The sequence below is a fragment of the Cygnus atratus genome, chromosome 10 (assembly GCF_013377495.2).
Source record: "Cygnus atratus isolate AKBS03 ecotype Queensland, Australia chromosome 10, CAtr_DNAZoo_HiC_assembly, whole genome shotgun sequence".
Lineage (NCBI taxonomy): Eukaryota > Metazoa > Chordata > Aves > Anseriformes > Anatidae > Cygnus > Cygnus atratus.
The window spans coordinates 22,433,785-22,455,273 of NC_066371.1; the positions used below are offsets into that span (position 1 = coordinate 22,433,785).

Sequence of the window (21,489 nt, forward strand, 5' to 3'; positions counted from 1 at the left end):
AGTGAAGCCATCAATATTAAATACTGATACTTCAGAATTAGTGATTTAATGAAAGATTAAAGTGGAATTCTTCAACTGCACAAGGTCCATTATTTGCTGAAATAACATTGCTATGTAGTGCTTACTTGATAGTCATTCATGTCTTGGTTTTTCAGAAACCTATAAATGTTCCCTAATTTCAAGTGCAGACTTTTGAATCTCCATGTTTTGTTAGTTAGTAGTTGAAGGCAACGTGTCTCAAGTGAGATTTTTATTTTTCTGCATGGCTACGTTTGCTTATTTTGTCAGACTTACCATTGCAATTTTACTGCTGGCTTTTACTAACATATGCAGTATTATAAAGCAAGTGCAATAGCAGGAAATGTTACAAGTTAAAGAAAATACTACAACTATGTTACTGAAAGGGGACAGTTTATAATTTCTGTCAATTGCATGTAAAACTAAAATCTGAAAATGTACTTTGAGGGCAATGTTTTCAGTTAGTTTTTCCTATCTATTGCAGGAAATTGCTGCACGTGTAAATCAGTCAGCTTTAGAAGCTGTTACTCCGTCCCCTTCCTTTCAGCAGAGGCATGAGAGCATGCGTCCAATTGTGTAAGTTGCTGGGGGTCATTTGAAGAACACTTATATAGAAAGAATTCTGGATGAAGCTCTAGTTAAAAAAAAAAAAAAAGGGGGGGGGGGGCAAAAATGTTTAGAACTAATGCTTTGATAGGCTAGAGGAACGTGTCCTGAATTCATCTTTTTATCATCGTTTATCATCCAATAATGTTACAAATGATTCAGACTTCCAGCTGAGCATAGACAGTTTTGTCAGTTATATCACATCTGGCTTGTTTGTTCTATGTATTAATGAGATTTTTCTTAATTTGTACAACTCTTGGAAGCAGATCTCAGATTGTAGTATATTTCATATGCGATTATACATTGATGTTAAGACCATCTGATAGCATTATTAATGAAAGTAGTAATTATAAATTACTCAGATTTGTTTGGAAGGTAGACTCCGTTGTATTTACTATATCCTAATCTTGTTCAGTTTCTTAGGTTTCGTTTTTGGAATTTTGTATTCGTCCTCCATATAGTTGAATTTATTATCAACCAACCTGAAATTAACACATCTTCATGTTCATTTTTTGTTTTGTTTCAGACAATCTCGTCCTACTGCAGCTCGTACTAGCAGCACAGGGTCACTGGGATCTGAATCAGCAACTTTATCTGCACTTCCCTTGGATTCATTTGTTGCCCCTGACACTCCTATACAATTTGACATAATATCTCCAGTTAGTGAAGATCTGCCTGGTCAAGCAAAATCTTCAGGGCAGGCAGGCAGGTAGGAAATGTAGAGAGAAGGAAAAAAAAAGTCCCCAAATAAATATTAATTAAAAAATATAGGTATTATATGTTTAGGCAGCAGCTCCAACACACACATTGCCTCTGTCCCTACTCTTTCTTGTCAAAAAATTTACAGTGACCAGCAAAGCAAAACAAGTATTTTTTGGTTAAATTCAGTTGTAAAATGTGGCTTATTTACATACATTAGATTCAGAATGTTATTTTCTATTTTGCAGCAGCTCTTCTTACTGTAACAGCTAATGATTTATTTATTGATTTATTTTAATCATTTGGTTTCACAAAGTATTTTCCTTTCCTATTGCTTGCTTACCCAGCAGCTTGGGTTATTTCCTTTTGGAAACTCAAGAGAAATTTGGTAGCCCTGCTTCCAGGTGATGATGGCATACGATGACACTCTTCTTAACCTGAAAGGTGAGTGAAAATGATCTAGGCTTCTAGAGTAATCTGACATACAGACAAGTTAAAATTGTCTAAGAGCTCATCCCAAAACATAAAACCCCTTTTTCCTGTTATTATTATTATTTTTTAAATCTTCCCATTCAAAAATAATAATAAAACCCTGTAAATCTGCACTGCATTTCTGGAACTGTACGTACAGAATTCAGATATTGATAAAACTTTTGCAGATTCAGCTGCTCTTGTAGAAAAATAAAAATGGCTGAAAACTAATTGATGTGACTCTAGTCACAGTAATGTGCGTTGTATTCTCCTGCCCTCTAGAAAAATAACTTTCAGTTGTACCACAGATACATAAGAGTTAAAGTGATACACATTTAACATTTTTTTGACATTTTTGTTGTTGTTTGGTATTGCAGGGGATAATCAGTTGGCTAACTAGACCTGTAGGAACATACTGATTAAAATCAATCTCGAACTGTATTTCAGGAATTGGAAAGCTTAATACTTGAGCTAAATTCAAGTCATCAGTTATTCTAAAAAAAATCATATTTTTCATAGCAAAAATGATTCAGAGTTGTGCTCAGTATTTTAAATTAACCATATACGATCAGTAAAGAATAGTGTGTTGCCATCTGTACCAAACACTGCAACTTTAGAGCTATTAATTTTTTAATTTTTTAAAGGCTTTCCTTACTTTCTGATACTGATGACATATATTTAATCTTTTTTATTTTTTTGTGAGATCCTGTGAGATTTTGCATTTACTGTTCCCATCTAGTCTTAAATGTCCAGAAGAATCTAAGTGATAAAAGATGCTAATAGAAAGAATTTGTCTGTAGTATATTTACACAGGTCAACATTCAATGGGAGGATTCTTGATTGAGTCCATGTTATTTAAGCATTGTAGCAATGCAATCATTGTAGCAAAAACTTCAGAGTTCAATCTAGAACAATTTTATTAAACTGGACAACTCTTAGTTAAGGTTTCCGACACGTAGCTGAATAGGAGAGATTCACATAATTTTTCTCTTCATTCTGAAATTTGCTTTTAGAATGTTAACCATTGAGAGGTGATAGCTTCATTACTCCCCTATTAAAACATAATTCTAAGTTTACAAACCCTTGACAAGAGTTTTTCAGTTGCCAGTTAGCCAAGGAGAAAGGGTTTAGAAGTTTTAACTAATTTCCCATTCCCTGTATTCTTTTCAGCATTGCTTTACTGTTATTGAAAATGTAGACTTGGAAGCCTAGAGTATTTTCACTTTTTGTTGTTACTGATAGCATTTCTGTCTTTGAGAGCCAGAAACAGCCACATTTCTCTTGACCCTCTAGGAGTAAAACCCCAGTGATGTTTTCAGAAAGCTGCATTTGAAATAAAACCAGTGAGTTTTTTCAGTAAATAATTCAACAACTTGAGACAGTGATAAGAGATGTGGTGCTCCTACGGAATAATGAAAGTACTAGCTTTTGGCTGTAATTCCTGAATTCTATATTTCATTGCCTAAAACTGTACCTTTTCAAATATTAACAAAGCTTTGACTTGGGCTTAATTCGAGTATAAGAAATACCCTGTGAGTCAAACTCTCTGTGGTAGCAATAAGACAGTAATACCTGGTACTCTGCCCATAATTTGAGCCCTCAAATATAGCAATTTATGTCTTTCTTACAATTAAATTGCTTGCTCTTATGATTTATAATTCATTATTCCTCCAGATCATAAATTGTGAAATCATTACATCTTGATCTTATTTGATGCAGCGTGAGACTACAACATTATTCATTAGTAGTTCTTGTAATCTGACTCCTGGTTTAATGTTTTCATTTTTTAATAGACGCACAAATCCTTTTGGTGAATCTGGAGGCTCAAAATCTGAAACAGAAGGTAAAAAAAACAAAACTTAAATACAAAGTGAATAATAGAATTTACAAATTAATTTTGTATTTTCATCTGTACCTTCTTATTTAACACCAGTTTTAAAGTGCTTAATTATATTACATTCGCAATGTATTATTAGACGAGTTAAATCAGACTGTCTGAAAGTCCTGTTTTGTTTTTTTTAATCATTGTATTGCATCTTCTGTATTCATGAAACCAAATGAAAAGATGTGTGACTTGCTGTTTAGTAATTGTACCTGTAACACATAAGTACAAGCAAACTCTTCTCAAGTTATTGGAAGCCTGGAGTTTTCCTGACTGCAGTCCATCTTTGGTCTTGGTAGAAGTACTTTTGAATGGAAGACCCAAAGTGGATATCACTTACTCAGTACTTTTGTTTCTCTTAGATTCAATTCTTCATCAGTTGTTTATTGTAAGATTTCTTGGCTCTATGGCGGTGAAGTCTGATGAAAGTCCAGACGTTGTTTATGAAACAATGCGTCAAATACTAGCAGCTCGGGCTATCCATAACATTTTCCGGATGACAGAATCACATTTATTAGTCACTTGTGACTGTTTAAAGTAAGTTTGCTTCTGACTTCTACTGATGTTTATTTATAGAGTAATCTTCATTCACTTTGGTAAAATTTACTTTCTGATTTGTTCTTAAAAACAATTTTTTAGGTTAATCGATCCACAGACACAAGTTACAAGACTACGAGTAAGTAACTTTACATTTTGGGATAAATACCCAGCAACATATTTCTCTTACTTTTAAAATGATATTATGAAATGTTAGCAAAAATCACTGACAGCATGAAATTTCCACAGAAATTTCCGTGAAAACTGGGAGACAGATGCAAACATCTAAACATAAACAGAAAAACACTAGAAAATCAGGTTCAAGGGGAGTGATCTTAAAAGGAGAAATAGGTTTTTGAAACATTTTTTCCTGTGATTTGATAGGGTAAAATCTTAGGAAAATAACTATTTTATTTTAATAATGTGTCTGTTTAGAAATATTTATATATGTGGTAGAGAAGTATCATTAAAGTTGGAGTTAAATAAATGTAGAAGTCCAATAGGTTTTGGTAGGTGTTTGGTTTTGTGTGTTGTTTTTAATCCATAATTATGTTTAGTGTTCCATATTTTTTTAATTGTTTATTCATTTTTTTGCAATAAATATACATGAAAAAACAGGTAGAATTCTTCATAGCATATGAAATGTGGCAAACTTAATTCTTCAGTATTAGCGATCTTTACTTTTTGTATTTTGAAACTCTTCCTCCCCTCTCCCCTTTGTTTCTGCACAGTTTCAGGTCTGTCATTTAACTTCTTTGGGCCTTCTTTTAAAGATGCTCAACTTGTCAGGGACTCTAAATCATCATTTCCATAAAAAGAAATCCTAAGCATATGAAACCTTTCTAATATTTCAAGCTGTGGGTTTTTTTTCCCTTTTTTTTCTTTACCTTTGTGACACTAAGTTCAAAACTGCCCCAAAGCTGGGAGCTATTAAAGGTGAGATAAAGCAACGGGTCGAATGTCTAGTATTCTAAATGTGTGCAGTCAAGGTTACGAAGAGCTCTCATCCTGTCAGTTTATAATACTTGTAATAGGGACCGTCAGAATTTAAAAACTTATCCTTTGCCAAGTTTTAAAAAAATATATTTGAAATGTCTAGTCCGACTTCTTTTAGGAATTGAGAATGCTAAGTATTTTTATTGTAACAAAATAGTAAGGCTATATGGATTTGTTTTTTTTTTTTTTGCTTGTGTTTTCTTGCTTATATAGTTCAGGTGAGCTGAACTATTTGCAGTTAAAGTTTTAGAGAAGTGCACCAAATACCGAAAGCTTAGTCAAAAATGCAATTTGTATATGTGTCTGTTTTATAAAAATAAATAAAATGCTTGTTCGCATTTAGAAAGATGACTGAATCTCATGGCAAATATGATTCCCTCCTCTCTCTTTTGAATCATTTAATCTTTCCCTTCTAAATTCCTTTTTTTGTGTTTGGCAGTTGCATGCCCAGTCAGATTGTAACTTTCGCTGGTGTGGTTGCATATTTTTGATAATGAAGTAATGTGCAGTACAGTGAAACTTCGTATAGAAAATATCTGAAAACTGGTTTTAATATCTCCATATTTGATCCTTTCTGGCAGTTTCCTTTGCCCAACGTAGTCTTGTATGCTACGCACCAGGAGAATAAGCGCCTCTTTGGATTTGTGCTTAAAACTTCAGGAGGGAGAGTTGACAACCGCCAAACTTCCGTCTGCTATATATTTGAATCAAATAACGAAGGGGAAAAGGTATTGGTGATAGTTATATTTGTATTGGTTTGGAACCTGACATGGATTCCAATGTTAGATCCAATCCATTCAAGCTGGCTAAGTATTTTGTTTATGTACTGAAAAAGAGTTAACCTGATAGTACCACAAAATGTTTTAATATACTGTCATATCTGATATGACAATGTGGTGTATTTTCAAAGGCATTTTCATTAGATTTTTACAGATTATTTCAAATCTGATTTGTATTTAGATTTGTGACTCCGTTGGACTGGCAAAACAGATAGCTTTTCATGCAGAACTGGTAAGAATCTTTTTTAGGGGAAGGTACCCTCATGAATGGAATAGAGATGGTATATTTAGTATGTGTAACAGAATATATTCTGCAAGACGCTTACAGATGCAGTGAATGTTGCTGGGGAGTACTCTAAGGGATTTGTTTTATAGAACTTAAACCCGAGATAAAAAGACTTTGAGCCATGTTTACTTTAGAACAATAACCAAGATGACTTCTTAATACCTTTACCAAACATACCTGTCCATTAAGAGAAGACTAATTGTTTAACGCTTTTGAACAAACCCATATAAATCAGTACTGTATCAAACATGTCAGACTGTTGTTCATTACTTTTGTTTACATTTTTACCCTTCAGGATCGAAAAGCATCAGAAAAGGCAAAAGAAATAGAGAGAGTCAAAGAGAAACAACAAAAAGAATTAAGTAAACAAAAACAAATTGAAAAGGTATGTTATTTCTTAATGCTTTGTGGTTTTTTTTCCTACGTGCTATCTTTATTTTGTAGTTTTTTACTTCCAGCTACAGTCTCACAGCCTTTAGTACAAATTCACAGAACATTGTGGAATAAAGTTAATTTTTGAAAGTAGTTCCTGTGCAGATTTTGTATAATTTCGCAGTCGTTTTTAAAAAGAGCTCTTCTGAGGAGAGAAACCACAGAACACCTTTATAGGTGCACTCAGGAACAGTGCTTGAAGGAACAACTGTCACAGGCCCAAAATAAAAACGCTGTTGTCACATGCATGAACTGCCCCATATGTGGCAAGTAACGATCTGCCATGTACGGAGACGGTTCATTTGCTACATAGTGAGGAAGGGGCTGCAGGCTGTAGGCCAAGCTCCTTATTCTGACCTGCTTTTTTTAATGGGTTGCTGGTACAGATGTGTTAAATGCATTAGCTGTTGTAATAATTCCAGCTACTGAAGCCAAAATAGCTTGGTTTCCTACTCGTTCTTTTAACTCCTTCTCTACAAAAAGTTGTCCATTGATAATATTAAGACAGTTTACAAATCAGAATAATGGTATCCTGTTTCCACTTCAGACAACTTTAAAATGAGAATTATTTTGCTGATTTTTTTCCCTTTTGCTCCCCATTCTTCTTAAATTAGGACTTAGAGGAGCAAAGCCGATTGATAGCTGCTTCCAGCAGATCAAACCCAAGTGGTGGAGAAGGACAGTTTGTAGTCCTTAGTAGTAGCCAGTCAGAAGACAGCGATTTAGGAGAAGATGGAAAGAAGAAGAGAGAATCTGAAACCTAAGGTTGCCTACTCTAATTAAAGTTGGAATCATGGATATAAGTTCTACAAGAAGTGATATGTAAGTGGGTCTGTTGTATTGTATAAAAGACTTCATGATGTGTAGACCCTTATATGCCTTGATTTTTCTTTCTCAATTAAGTGATTTCCACTTTCATGTCAGTATAATTTCTCTTTTGTATGCCAGATAAAGCATGGTGATGCTACCATGTTTATTACAAAATTGTTTTCTCAAAAAATTCTCTGCAGTATGGAAAAACTCTTACATTTTTTCCCTTTTACCTGCCTGTGTAATTGACTGCTTTTGAACCAAGACTAAAAACTTTCACTAATCTTAAACAGTATGGTGAAATTTGTTCTTTACGCAAGTATGCAGAACACCTTGCTGGAAACAAAAGTGGATGCCTAAATAAGGCAGTGCTAAGCTTTACATAACTTGTTGCACATAACTGTTCGTAGAAAGAAAAATCCCTATTAACATCAGTGAGATGTGCAATAGTTCTAGACAGAAAGATCATATATTTTGTTTCATATTGCACGTCTTGATTTTTTTTCTTTTTGGTGAATATAATGCTGGAAGGCTTCTTTGAACAGGAGAGAAAAAATACTTTGTCAGACCTATATAAGAGCTGAAAAGATGCAGTTGCATTTCGCTGCGTGAGGAATGTATAAAACATTTTTTATCAAACAGTAAGAATAATGTATATATTCTTGTAACACAAGTGCCATGTTCTTGGTTTTCCCCACTATATGTGATAAAAAGCTGTAAGCCTTTGAGTTCACTTTTTTATAAAAAACATGCTTGTTGCATGGAACATGTTGAATTTTATCATTTGAAAAATCTCAATCTATAAATGCCTTGCTACCAGTACACTATGTTTACTGAAAATGAGTTAAGGCTTTTAAAGTCTTTTTATGGAGCTGTATTTTGCAAACAGAAGTAAAAGAATATGCTAGTCTACATCCTAGAGTCAAATCCCATAATGAGTTTTTCAAACTAATGTCTGTTTACACCTCTAAGCCTGAACTCCATGGTCCATACCCTGTGTAATATTTATTTTGTATAATACTAAATGTGCATTGATCTTTTGATCCAGAAGAGAAGACTTGTTTGAAGTAAGAAGAAATATTTATTTTTGCACTAATTACTGTAAGTACTAAACGCCAATGAAACAGTTGCCTCTCTAATAGGGGCCTGAAAGTAATAGGAAATGTAGAAAGAAAATAAAATACTTATATTCCAAGTTGTATTATAAGTTATGACTGTTTTACAGTTTATTGCAGGGTGTTTCTGGTGTTCAGGAATGGAAGCAATTTTCAGAATATTTCCCATCAGCTGGTGATGGCCCAGTCCTTCAGAGCTAGAGTCGGTTGGCACTGATAAAGTAAGTAAGGGAGGAAGCTCAGGACCTCTCTGCTAGGCATCTGTAGGTGCATAGAGGGGACGCTATCCTTAACTCTCCTCGCACACAGGAGTTGTGGCTAACAGTGGCAATCTCCTCCTGCTCTTTCTGCTGGAGATGAAAAGTTCTATGCAGAAACTTAACTGCATCTGGCTCCTGTCGCAGGAGAGAGAAAGGAGCAGTGCCTGCTGCAAGAATAAGTCTGCTTCACTGGGGCTGCTACAGCAACAGGAACTAGAGCAGCTTGCGTGATACCACAGGCCCTATAGCATATAGAAGGGACTGAGCAGCCATGGAAGTAGTCACAATATTCCTGCCTTAAAAGAGGAGGTGGTCTGGGAGACTGAGCAATGAAGAGACTTGAGGCTCTCTTCCTGAGGTGGTTAGCAGCTCCAGTTCCAGCATGTTTCATCCCCACTGTAGCCAGTTGCAGAAGTACCTGCTTTTGGTGTTGCCCAGTCAGGCCCAATAGCATCAGGCTGTGGCCAGATTAGGCCAGCACACTGTCACATGGACCATACAAATCTGAGGCTTTTTTTTATTTAAAAAAAAAAAACAAACCTTAAATGGCATTTTTATTTTGTTTGTAGTCTTGTATTCTCATCTCATCTGTAAGAGACTGTTTTTATTCTTTCGAAAAAAAAGTACAGAAAGGCAGCAGATGCATCTTTTCTTTTGTCTCCTTTTTGTGCCTAAATACAGGCTTACACATAGTTGGATGGCAGCCAGTTTACCTCTGGAAATTGATCTAGTTTATGTTTCTTTCTCTTATGGTCTTTGTTTTTTGCACTATTTCTGCTTTCTATCAATCAAATATCATGCCAGCACAGCTCAAGGTTATTGTGTCTTCCTTAAGTACATGCTGAAGACGAAGTAAGTGTGAAACAGCTCAGGAAGAATGTGATTAGTGGTATCCAGTTTCTAGAATCTAGTCACTGGGCTGTCAGAGTAAGATTAGCTGCAATAGCCACCGCTCCACGGGGAAGACAGATAATAGGTTAGTAATCTCACCAGAAATCACTGCTGACAGAGAATTGATATATTTTTTCTTGACCCGTACCATTAATGTTTTAGACTTAAGTATGTAACTATGAGGAGGAAATCAGGAGAAAAAGATGGGACATGAAATAACTGTTAAGGAATTTGTCAGATTTAACTATTTATGATTGGAATTACTTCAGTTTTAGCTCAGGCTTTCCCATCTATTGCGACTAAATCTAGTTTTCTAAAACAGTGTAGGAGTGAATTGCATTTCACTTGCAGTGGATGATTCTTCTCTCGTAACTACTGAAAAGAAGAGAAATTAATGAAGAGAGCAGTGCTTAACAAAAACAATGAGATAACATGAATGAAATCAGGGTTTTTTGCTTGTTCAGGAGACTTTTGCTGGTATAAAATGAGTAAAAAGATAGAAATGCATCCAGGAGAGTGACACAAGCTGCAGGAGCAAATGGCAAGTCAAGAAAAATCAGAACATTAAAGTGGAACAGAACTAATTTATTGAAAAATATTTTTGTTAATTAAAAATATGAAATACTTAATATTTACTTTGAGAGTACAATTTTTAATGTAAATACCTCAAGTTCTCCTGGAAGCTACTGGGGTAGAATTTCACCGCCTATTATTGTAAGTACATTACCTATTGGTTTCTGTTCCCATAATTTATTTCTCCTGATTAATATTTCCTGTTACTTTTAATTAGGGACTGATCTTCCAGGCACTTTCAGCTGAAGCTGTAGTTTGCTTCATGTGAACCTGGTATTATTTCAGAAACTATTTTTTCAAGTATGTAATTTTAAAAGGACGTTGCATAGGTCAGCAGTGTTTTTTAGGACTAAATTATGTTGCTAATTCCAGTCTTAACAGTTACTGACTTTTTTTTTTCCCTTGGGTAAGGGATATAAAATATATTACACTATGTAGACCATGCAGGTCTTGCCGTCAGTTGTTTCAAGCTACATATGTTCTTTATGTATATAACGTCGTGAATATCAAAACATATAAGAAGCATGGGCAAACTATGGAAATGCATTTTATTGCATTACAGATAATACCTAGCGCTCCTTCTATGGCCAGGAATATATTTCTTGAAGTCTAAACCAGAGGACAAGTTAACAGTCATATGCAACTTAGCCACACAGAACTGGTAACAAGTGTGTTGTATAAACTAACGTGGATTTGATAGTCTGTTATTTCTTAATCTTTTTAGGTTTTAAACTATACCAAGACAACTTAATATCTTAACAGTCAAGTAATGTTTAAGAGTTCAGAAATATTTTCCTTCTAGAATCCAGTCAAATTTCATCTTTATATGGATGTGAACCCACAGCTAAAAACCTAATACTGCTAAACCATTTATAAAGATGTAATTGATGTACATTGATATAAAGAAACAAAACTGACTGTGCATATCTTTAAGGTGAATTCTGATGAATTACAGTTGCACAGAATGTAGGAGAAGCCACTGGAGAAAGTTTTGTTATATAGTCTCTTATTATTTCAGAATTCACAAATGAAAATCTGCCTCTGATTACTGAGTTTAGTTGAGATAACATCTAGTCTAAGAGCAAGAGCTGATATTTTATATTCTTTCCTTTGCTCTATTTTAGAAAATTTCTTGCAAGTCAATCAGTCTCCAAGGCATTTTTTTTTTCACCCAGGCACTAAGTTGTTTTTTTTGTCCTGCCACAGTGGTATCTAAGTTATTATGACATGAGTAAGTTGTTGTGTCATTGTGAATGCACTTGTATCCCTAATGAAGTCTATATTGCAAGCCAAGGATTTTGTACAATCTTTCAGGTCATTTTTATAATACAGTGGAGTGGTCAAATTCTTACGATGATGTTCTGGACCGGTCCTGTTCTAGTGAAGTGTAAGTGATTTTTGCAATGTTTGAGACTTACACATTTTTTTCCCTGAATAGCTGTATTAAAACCTCCACTAGTATACGTAATTCAGCTTTGATTGTTGTGTCTTAATCTTGGAAGCATGAATAGTAAATTATATATAATGCCAGAGCTTCAGTCAGTATCTTGTAGGTTAAATAAAAGCTTAAGTATAGTAACTTCCAGGGGGGAATTTGTACTGATGTGAAAGCTGCCTGCTTATTTCATAATACTGATTTTGAGGAAGCACCATTATTGGTGATGGGATGCATTCCCTCCCATTGAATGAAGTTTTAACGTGCAGTTGAATTCCTCTGTTGTCAAACCATATCTCAATTCCCTTAAGTTTAATCATATTAGCCAGATACACTCAGAGGAAGTTGCTGTACTTGGGAATGCTGGTAACTTCTGCAACAATCAAAGACTGAACATTAGAAGAAAATCCTTACTCTCTTAGCTGGCTGTTTTAGTGCACATGTTGCTCTAGTTACCTGATGATGTGTAGCACTTTGTACAGAGCTGTCAATATGGTAATGATCAGAATTCATGTGTACAGAAGCTATACCAGCACAACTATTAACATGGGTACTTACATATTTTCACTGGCTTCATTAGTTTTCTTAATTACATGACAGACACAGTGTAAAAAGCAAGGGGTCATAACTACATTATGGTTAAATTTGTATTTTATAAGATTTGTAGGTTTTTCTGGAGAAAAGCAGACTTTTCAATTATGTAACTTTAAGTGAATACAGGTGCATGTATAATGAGAAAAATCTATGCTTACCTGATAATGAAGGAATAAATAAATACTATTAATACCACATGCGTTGATTTTTTTTTTTTTTTAATTACACAGACTGGTATCAGTACTATTTTTAGAAAGAATAAGTGTGCTGTGGGTCTGTGTGTATCATGTAAGACTTTCTTAAGACAACAGTGGTGATTGCTCTCAGGTAGATGCTTCGTAAGCTTAAGCTGCAACTGTTTCAAGAGCAACTCCAAAAAAATTCAAGGATGTCTTGGGACAGCACTGTGAAAGGAAGCGACTTCTAGAGAGAGCAATCCAATACACAGTGGATCAGACATATCAATACCTGAGACTGAGATGTAGAACTAACCTGTTTCAGAAGTACTGTTGCCTTGTTGAAACACTGGTGTTTCACACTAGCTGCTATAATAAGCAGGCATCTGTAGCTGTTAATCCCAGCTTAATGCTTAGGAAGTGGGATCATCTAACTGGGTGAAAAAAAAAAAATAAATCTACTTACGCTGCTTTCTAGAACTTTGTAGTAGGTCTTCATAAATAAAACTTCTACTTCCTGGCAAGAGAAGGGAAGGTACAAAATTTAAAAACAATTATGTCCCTTCCTGGTTTTAGTTAACTTCATGGCCTTCAACCAAACGCTGAGTTTAACCTTGTAGTTGGAGGTAGCGTTACATGTTATGACAACCTTTAACCTAGCAATAACGCAAGGTTTACAGCCCTACCTGTGATTTTAACAGTTCTTTAAATTTTCACACTGAGCATTTAAAGCAGTATAAGAGTATAAGTAGTCTAAGTCGAGCAAGTGTACTTTAAGCCCAAATAGTTGGTCAATGTTCTCTGCCAACCTGAAGAAGCTACTAGAAGTAGAATTTTGATTTACTACTTTTTAATCTGTGTACAAATGAAAAGGACATGGAGTTAATCTAGACTGGAATTCCAATCACTCAGTTAAAGACAGTAATTAGTTATTCCATCACCTTGAGATGGGGGAAGAGCTTTTCTCCCCTTGAAGAGGATTGTGTTGTCTACCTTGTAATTGAAGTTCCCCAGTACTCCACATAAACTGTGCAGTCTGTCAGACTTCTGAAAGAGACTTAATTTAAATGCTTCACAGACTGAGTTTTGTTGCAGGGATACCTTATTGTCAAACATAACTTTTGGCCTAACGAGGGTCAAGAATAAATAAAAATAACGCCAACAACAAAGGTCCCCATCCCAGAACAACTTGTGTGTCATTTACATCTAAATATCGGATACTTACTTAAAATTGAATTGATGTCTGCCCAGAGTTCCTGTTCTTTGAGAACTGCTTCTAGCTTCCAGCAGATGTTAATGTGATTGACATAATCTAACATTACTCCCACCACTTTCACAGAAAGATGCTTCAGCCATGACAAGGTTATCACTTCACAGAACTGATGGAAACAAAACGTTTAATAACATTTGATACTCCTGTAAATGACTTCCCCCTCTGCAGGACAAGAACAATTATTTAACTTCAGCAGAACGCTAGGAAGAGCAAGCGTTCAGTCTGTTAGAGGAGCTTTAGAGGTTGGCACAGCTTGTATTAAGCCTCACTAGTACAATCTGAAAATGTGAGAGACTTATTCTGTACTAGATCCAAAAATGAACTTAAACAGCTGCATATTCGGTAACTAAGTGCTTAAACAGAAGCGCTACCCTTCCCTAAGAGGAATTCCAAACCCTCAGCAGGGAATTTAAAACTTATGGACAGTGCTGGTGCTGGAGGAGACCTATGTCTCAGCATGCTGAAGAGGGAACCTGCCAGCCTGGTGCATGCTGCACCCTCTCATCTTGGGAGCGGAGAGGCAAGTGCTGATCTCTTCTCACTGGAGACCAGCAATAGGACCTGAGGAAAGAGTTTGAGGTGTAACAGGGCTGGTTTAGGCTGGGTAGCAGGAAAAGGGTGGTCAGGCACTGGAACAGGCTCCCCAGGGCATGCAGGAGTTCAAGAAGTTGACAATGCTCTCAGACACATGGTCTGATTTTTTGGGTAGTGCTTTTAGGGACCTAGGAATTGGATTCGATGATCCTTGTGGGTGCCTTCCAATTCAGGATACTCTATGATTTTATGATCATTAAGTTAAAGAAAGGTTTATTATGTCCAAATGGACTTTACAAACTGCAATACAGTAAAACTCTGATGGGTGTCTCTAGGAACCTGTTTAGGTCAATCCAGGTTTGTTAATTTTTGCTCAGTGTTTATATCATGCCAGATTAAGGGGATTCCTACAGCAGGCTTCCACTATTAGTGATGTGATACAAGACAACCCAGTGAGCCAGCCTTCAAGTCCCTGCTTTCACAGCATGGACAAGACTGCCCTGGAGAGCAAATTCGGTACTTATCATTAGCACATCATTAGTGGTATTTTCACAGTTCTAAAATATTGTTCATGATAGTTTGCTGTCATAAGGCCTCATGGCAACATCTATCTAACTTTAAAACTTTGTCTATTTGTACCTTTATGTGTAGACTGTCTTACAGTTCAAACATTTCCTTTTCAGACAGCTCACATTCATCAGTACATCTTCACTTAGTTGTATGAAGGATACTGGCAGTAAAACACCAACATATGAAGCCACCTGGTACACTTACCATTGTATCTTTGATAGCAGTAGAAGTCCATCCATCAGGCACGTACTGCAAATGGGAAGCATTTCCTCGAGGGCAATCAAAGCAGAGGTGCACATCATAGCCGTAGTTCATCAGCATTCTCAACATGACTTCGTCTTTCAGAGCATACTGTAGAGCTGATGGAAAATGTGTTGTATTCACTCTGCAGAAGTAATTGACATTAGCCCCATGTTGGAGCAGTAGATTCATTAACTCATAGTTGCCTATTCTCAAGGCGATTTGCAGACAGCTGATGGGATCTTGGTTTGGCAAGGCTCCAGCATTCAGCAGCAGCTGTGTTGAACAGATATCCACATTTGAAACAGCAAAGTATAACGCTGATTTCCGGCAGTCATCGTAGCCTTTGCGAATTCTTTGATCTAACATAAAATTGGCATCAAACCCAGATTTGAGAAGAAACTCAAGGCACTGAGGATATGCTCCTGCTGCTGCTGATTGAATCGGACTTATTCCACTTTCTTTAATGGCATCAAAGTTAGTAACTGGAACTAAATTCTTTAAGGCACTGGAGAAAAAAAAAAAAAAAAGGAGAATCTTGGAATCTGAAGCACACTGGTCCACCTACCTCAATCTTTGAATATCTCTGTGTTGCTGGGCTTCAAAATTTATCCTGACGGTATTCAATGTCTTAATTATGAAATCAGTACCATGGCATGCTATACCACTGCATTAACTTTAATTGCTAAGAATTAAATAGTTAGCCAGCAATGGATAATATGACTTTACACCAGCTTCTCATAAAATTGTATACTATTATTCATGGACAGCCCCAGTCCTTGCTACAGGAATAATTGTTCCTTCTCAAATAAAAGCTTTCCATGAACATTGAGAGCAACGTGTTGTTGTTTAACCTATGGGAATCAGCGAATTAATACAATATATTCTAATATTAATACCTACATATAATTAACATAGTACAACATAATGCTTAATACATTATATTTAAATATAGTTTATATATTAATATAGGTATTAAAAATCCTTAGATTCTTAAGCACCATGGAACATTCCCAATATTGAAGAGTTGTTTCTAACTTATTGGTTGTGATTTTAACATCAGTATCTTCCACTGACTTTCATGTCTTTAAAATAGGGATAATCCATATCTCCTAAACCTATTAAAGTATTTAGTAGGTTTATGTTCCTACAATAGGATGGAGATGAGATTTATCCAAAGAGAGTATGTTCATCCTAAAATGGTGAAGCTTTTATCCTGATAGGTCTCTAACATTCATACACAGAAAAATCCTATTTACTTGGCTAGAATTTTTTTCTACAAAACTATAGATTCACTGCCTGCTTCAAATATGGCAGAATTAGTAAAACTGATATTTTTGATGTCATTTTTAGTTGTTTTTTAAGTATATTAACTTACAGAAAGTGTCCTCTGTATGCAGCTCTTTGGATTGGCAAATGACGTGAGTGCTTTGGTACATAGGCATCAACCCCATATTCTAGTAAAAGACTCAGGGAATCTGGATTTCCTCCTCCTGCTGCTTCAAATAATACAGAAGAACAGTCCATTGCCTGTGAAAGAACATCAGCACCTGAAAAGAAGCATCAAGGATTTTCACAGTATTCACTGTAAATTTTCAGCAATAATTAGTATCTCCAACCCTCTTCCTCCAGTGACAAGATATTGTGAATGCTATTCTTCACCACATACAACCATTATGTCATAAGCTTTTATGTTGGATCCTTGATTTTAAAAGTGATTATGTAATCTGGAAACAAGAAGGTCCAAATTACTTTGAACTCTATTACACAATAAGACTTGATAGGAGAGCATTAGGCAAGCAAGAGGTTTAGTTCTTAATCATAAAAATAATTGGTTTTTGGCTTACACACATTGAATTTCAGCTCTCCTTTACAAAGGCCTAACAGATATAACAGGAAATGTGAGAGAATCCAGTATCACACACACAGAATCACACAGAATCATCCAGGTTGGAAGAGACCTCCAAGATCACCTAGTCCAACCTCTGACCTAACACTAACAAGTCCTCCACTAAACCATATCAACATCTAAACGTGCCTGAACCGCTTCCCTGGGCAGCCCATTTGAATGCTTCACAACCCTTTCCGTAAAGAAGTTTTTCCTAATATCCAACCTAAACCTCCACTGGCGCAACTTTAGCCCATTCCCCCTTGTCCTGTCACCAGGCACGTGGGAGAATAGACCAACCCCCACCTCACTACAGCCTCTTTAAGGTACCTGTAGAGTGCGATAAGGTCACCCCTGAGCCTCCTCTTCTCCAGGCTGAACAATCCCAGCTCCCTCAGCCGCTCCTCGTAAGACTTGTTCTCCAGACCCCTCACCAGCTTCGTTGTCCATGAGCTTCCCTGGCACTGAGGTCAAACTAACAGGCCTATAGTTTCCCAGGTCTACCCTCCGACCCTTCTTGTAGATGGGCGTCACATTCGCTAGCAGCCAGTCAACTGGAACCTCCCCTGATAGCCAGGACTGCTGATAAATGATAGAAAGTGGCTTGGCCAGTTCTTCCGCCAGTTCTCTCAGTACCCTCGGGTGGATCCCATCCGGCCCCATCGTCTTGCATACCCTGAGCCTTCTCTTTTCCAGGCTGAACAATCCCAGCTCCCTCAGCCACTCCTCGTAAGACTTGTTCTCCAAACCCCTCACCAGCTTCATTGCCTTTCTCTGGACTCGCTCAAGCTCCTCATTTGTCCTTCGTGTAGCGAGGGGCCCAAAACTGAACACAGTACTTGAGGTGTGGCCTCACCAGAGCTGAGTACAGGGGACAATCACTTCCCTAGCCCTGCTGGCCACACTGTTTCTTATGCATGCCAGGATGCTGTTGGCCTTCTTGGCCACCTGAGCACATTGCTGGCTCATATTCAGCCAACTATCAACCAACACTCAAAACAGGTCATACAATCTAGTCCAGTGCTGATGAGCATCACATAAAACTTCCCACCACAAAAGTCTGTCAGGCCTTCCCTCATGTTAGCTGTCTACCTGAGAAAACAATATTGCATATTAAAAAAAAATTACAACTACTCACTAAAACATTAATGTATGGCTTGAATATTACAGAAGTGTAGTCTTTATTAGACCTTAACTAAATCACAACAATCCTCGGGGAACAGATAGCATTTTATTTGCTTTAGTAATGGAAGTTACTTTTGCTGTTAACTCTAAAGGCATGTCTTACAATAACTGGTTATAATCCAATCACAGAGCTTTGCAAAGACCAATAAAATGCGTGTAACTAGGATATCTATTTTAGAGGTAATATATATAGGTGTCTTATAACATGAAATTTAGACACTATGAATTCCTCTGGCATACCTCAATCCATGTGATTTGGGATTTAAAAGTTTCAAATAATGTAAGATGTAATTTAGTAATCACCCAAAAATGCAAACAAAACTCTCCTGCAATGTATCAGTTTTGCAAAGCACTCACTGGTGACTATAGTTGGCTGTAGAAAAGTAATCTCTCAAAATATATATTGTATATTTGTTTCTGTTATCATCACAGACTGTATAATCAATAACATTATAAGTCCTTTCATTTCCTTTCACTTCTGTAAGTGAAAGAGGATTCACTTTGTTCCATTTGGACTTAAAACATTTCAGCAGTAACGTGTAGCTTACAATTTGTACTCACTGGAACAACAGGGAACCTATATGTTACTAAATGAATCTATTGCATTTTAAAACAGGTCCACTGATCAGCGGATCAGACATTGGGGAAAGACTTCTAGCTTCTCCTAGCTCTGTGCTTCCCACACTTCAATAGATCAATAAGGACAATACTTTAATTAATAATGTTAAGAACCTTGTAGTGACAGTTACTAACTTGGAATGTAAGCTCTGTAAGCTCATTTAAAGCCTTGATATCTTCTAAGAAAAACAAACACATTAAATACTGAGATTAACATTTTTTGCTCCTTACAGCAAAATATTTTAGGTACTGCACAAGTCAAATTGCAACCTAAAACATGTAACTGTATTTTCAATTCACCCCCAAACAAGATATTCACCTACAACTAAAGGAGAATCTCCCTCTTCACATTGGGATTGCAGCCATTGAACCGGAGAAAGCAGACATTGTCTGCAAAGCAATTTCTTACTGCCACCAAGAGAGGTGTTTCCCCTTTTAGTGTGGTCTGTTCCCACGTAATGGCACGGGAGGCTGAAATACAGAAAAGCAGAACACATCCGAAGCTGAATCATTCAACAGAGCTGGCTTTGTAATACTTTTTATTGACTCTATACCTTTGAACGTTATTTCAAGGATGTTCATATTTAGCTGTGATGCAGCTTCATGCACGGGAAGCCAGCCTTGCTGATCTGGTTCCTCAAAAGCAGAACTGTGCCTCACCAGCTTCTTCAAAACCTCTTCTTGGCCTGTGATACTTTGAGACAGACACATATTTGATTACTCATCATTAAAAAAAAGGCACTAATATATTCAGTGCTATTTATCCCAGTGTATCAAGAATAAAAAAAAAATTTTTGAGAAAGCAATTTTTAATCTAGGGGTTGTTTACATGAAAAACTGCACTTAAATCAGCTGATCAAACACGCAAAATGTAGGCATTGCTCAACAATGCAGTACCAAAGTGATTCCTAGGGTATAGGCTTAGTGCAGTGTATTTGTACTTAACTGTCCGAATTGCTGCAATTATCATTCCATGTTCTTTACTGGCAACAAACTGGAAACTGCATAAACACAATAAAAATAAAGTGCTAAATTAATGAGAAGTTCAGGATATAATTATACCTTAACTTACATACTCAAGACTAGACCACATGTTAGATTTCTTTGAGTTACGTAGGTTTTGTCAGACTTTAACACATTAAAATGCATTTTGTTGGTCTGCCTGTGCCACTAGAAATACTGGGTTTCCACCCAAAGACCACACCAACCTATTTTTTGTATCACATCCTAATCTTCCTCAGTGAAGCTTTGTACTCATCTGGATATTAGATAAAATGTCACCTGACAGCTTCACACATTCCATATTTTTGAGGAAACACGTGTACATTTCCAGGGAGAGCTCAGAACAAGCAAGCTACAAGTGGTTTCTAGTATCCATGACACAAGGCCAGACATATAATAATGCCAATAAATCACCCAAAACGTAAGTAATAACTCATTACCTTTCACCCTCTGTTGCATTGGCACTTGTTTCATTTTTATGCATATCTTGTAAGCTTTCCTGAATAGCTTGCTGGGTAGGGATTTCATCATCAGAATTATCGTCAGATATATATGTAGCATTATACATGGCCAATCAGCACAACTTGGATCACCTTTTTGTAGGAAAACACTGCTTTTTAATTGGACACAGATGTTAAGTCTTCAAGGTTATGTCTGGAGTAATAGAAACAGCAATTGTTTTTTAACTATCAAGAGAAACAAAGCATGGCCTAAAATAAATGAATCAGAACTTCTCCTTCTCAAGCTACCGTCTTCTCCCAGGTATTTAGTCTGGAACACTGCAAAGAGAGCTGTTCTACTCTACAACAGAATAAAGGTCTTCTAGTCCAATAGCATGTGCCAGCTTTTATCCCTATTCCACAGACTGAACATACAGAATAGGTACTTCGTCTGGCATTACTACTAGAAAGAATAAAAATAAGTAAAATATAATTTTCAGATAGTTAAATAGTCCTTCCCCCTTAAATCTTTCAGACACTCAAATACCACAATCATGCTCTGATGCTTCCTTAGTGGAAAAGCAGATCTGCAATAAAATTTGGGATGTTTTTTCGCTTTGTTCACAGAGGGCCTGGTAGTGAAAAGTAGCTGAAAGACATAAGATTTGTTAGTAATACCTTTTATTCAACGTGTTTCAACAAATATATCATTACAGCCGTATCTTGTAGTCAGAAAAAATATTGCAAATTTGTGCTAACATCATGTACTTCAGTCTTTCAACTGAAACAACATCATACTCCATGGCTGAAAAAAGACCAAAGTTACCACCTTACGTATATCATCTGCAGCCATTTGGCAGAGAGAAACCTACAAGTGTGCATTCTTTGTTAATGCATACCTGTACTTGCCTGACAGTTGTAAGGGATATATATAAAAATATTGCAACAATATAAATTCAAATATATGCAGAAATCAAAAAACACTGGTGTAATCACAATGGTGTTAATAATAATAATAAAAAGCTTAAGAACATCACCACGTTAAAAGAAAAGAAAAAGAAAATGTTTACCAAATTGAGAGGATTCAATTAAGAATGTTTTTAGGAATCTTTTAAGATTATAATACAAACAACGTAGCACAGAAATCCCATTTATACTATTTAAGTCTAAATGTTCAAA

At 36.2% G+C, this 21,489-nt stretch overlaps 2 protein-coding genes across 2 annotated transcripts in view; one reads left to right on the forward strand and one right to left on the reverse strand.

Annotated features, from left to right (window-relative positions):
* The window catches only part of APPL1 (adaptor protein, phosphotyrosine interacting with PH domain and leucine zipper 1), a 28,784-nt gene extending 17,148 nt beyond the window's left edge, over positions 1 to 11,636 (forward strand). Inside the window, exons 14-22 of the mRNA XM_035558285.2 lie at positions 503 to 594; positions 1,151 to 1,333; positions 3,588 to 3,637; positions 4,039 to 4,213; positions 4,316 to 4,352; positions 5,791 to 5,937; positions 6,170 to 6,220; positions 6,570 to 6,659; positions 7,321 to 11,636. Coding sequence (XP_035414178.1) covers positions 503 to 594; positions 1,151 to 1,333; positions 3,588 to 3,637; positions 4,039 to 4,213; positions 4,316 to 4,352; positions 5,791 to 5,937; positions 6,170 to 6,220; positions 6,570 to 6,659; positions 7,321 to 7,470 — 975 coding nt within the window. The 3' untranslated portion in view covers positions 7,471 to 11,636. The remainder of the gene's footprint in view (positions 1 to 502; positions 595 to 1,150; positions 1,334 to 3,587; positions 3,638 to 4,038; positions 4,214 to 4,315; positions 4,353 to 5,790; positions 5,938 to 6,169; positions 6,221 to 6,569; positions 6,660 to 7,320) is intronic.
* A 2,120-nt stretch (positions 11,637 to 13,756) lies between these two features.
* Positions 13,757 to 21,270, reverse strand: LOC118253747 (dynein axonemal heavy chain 12-like). Its single transcript, XM_035558458.2, is given in 8 exon segments — positions 13,757 to 13,939; positions 15,142 to 15,685; positions 16,556 to 16,727; positions 19,188 to 19,211; positions 19,214 to 19,339; positions 19,423 to 19,562; positions 19,810 to 19,869; positions 20,311 to 21,270. Coding segments are annotated over 8 exon segments (1,377 nt in total). The 5' UTR covers positions 20,439 to 21,270.
* Positions 21,271 to 21,489: the final 219 nt, after the last annotated feature.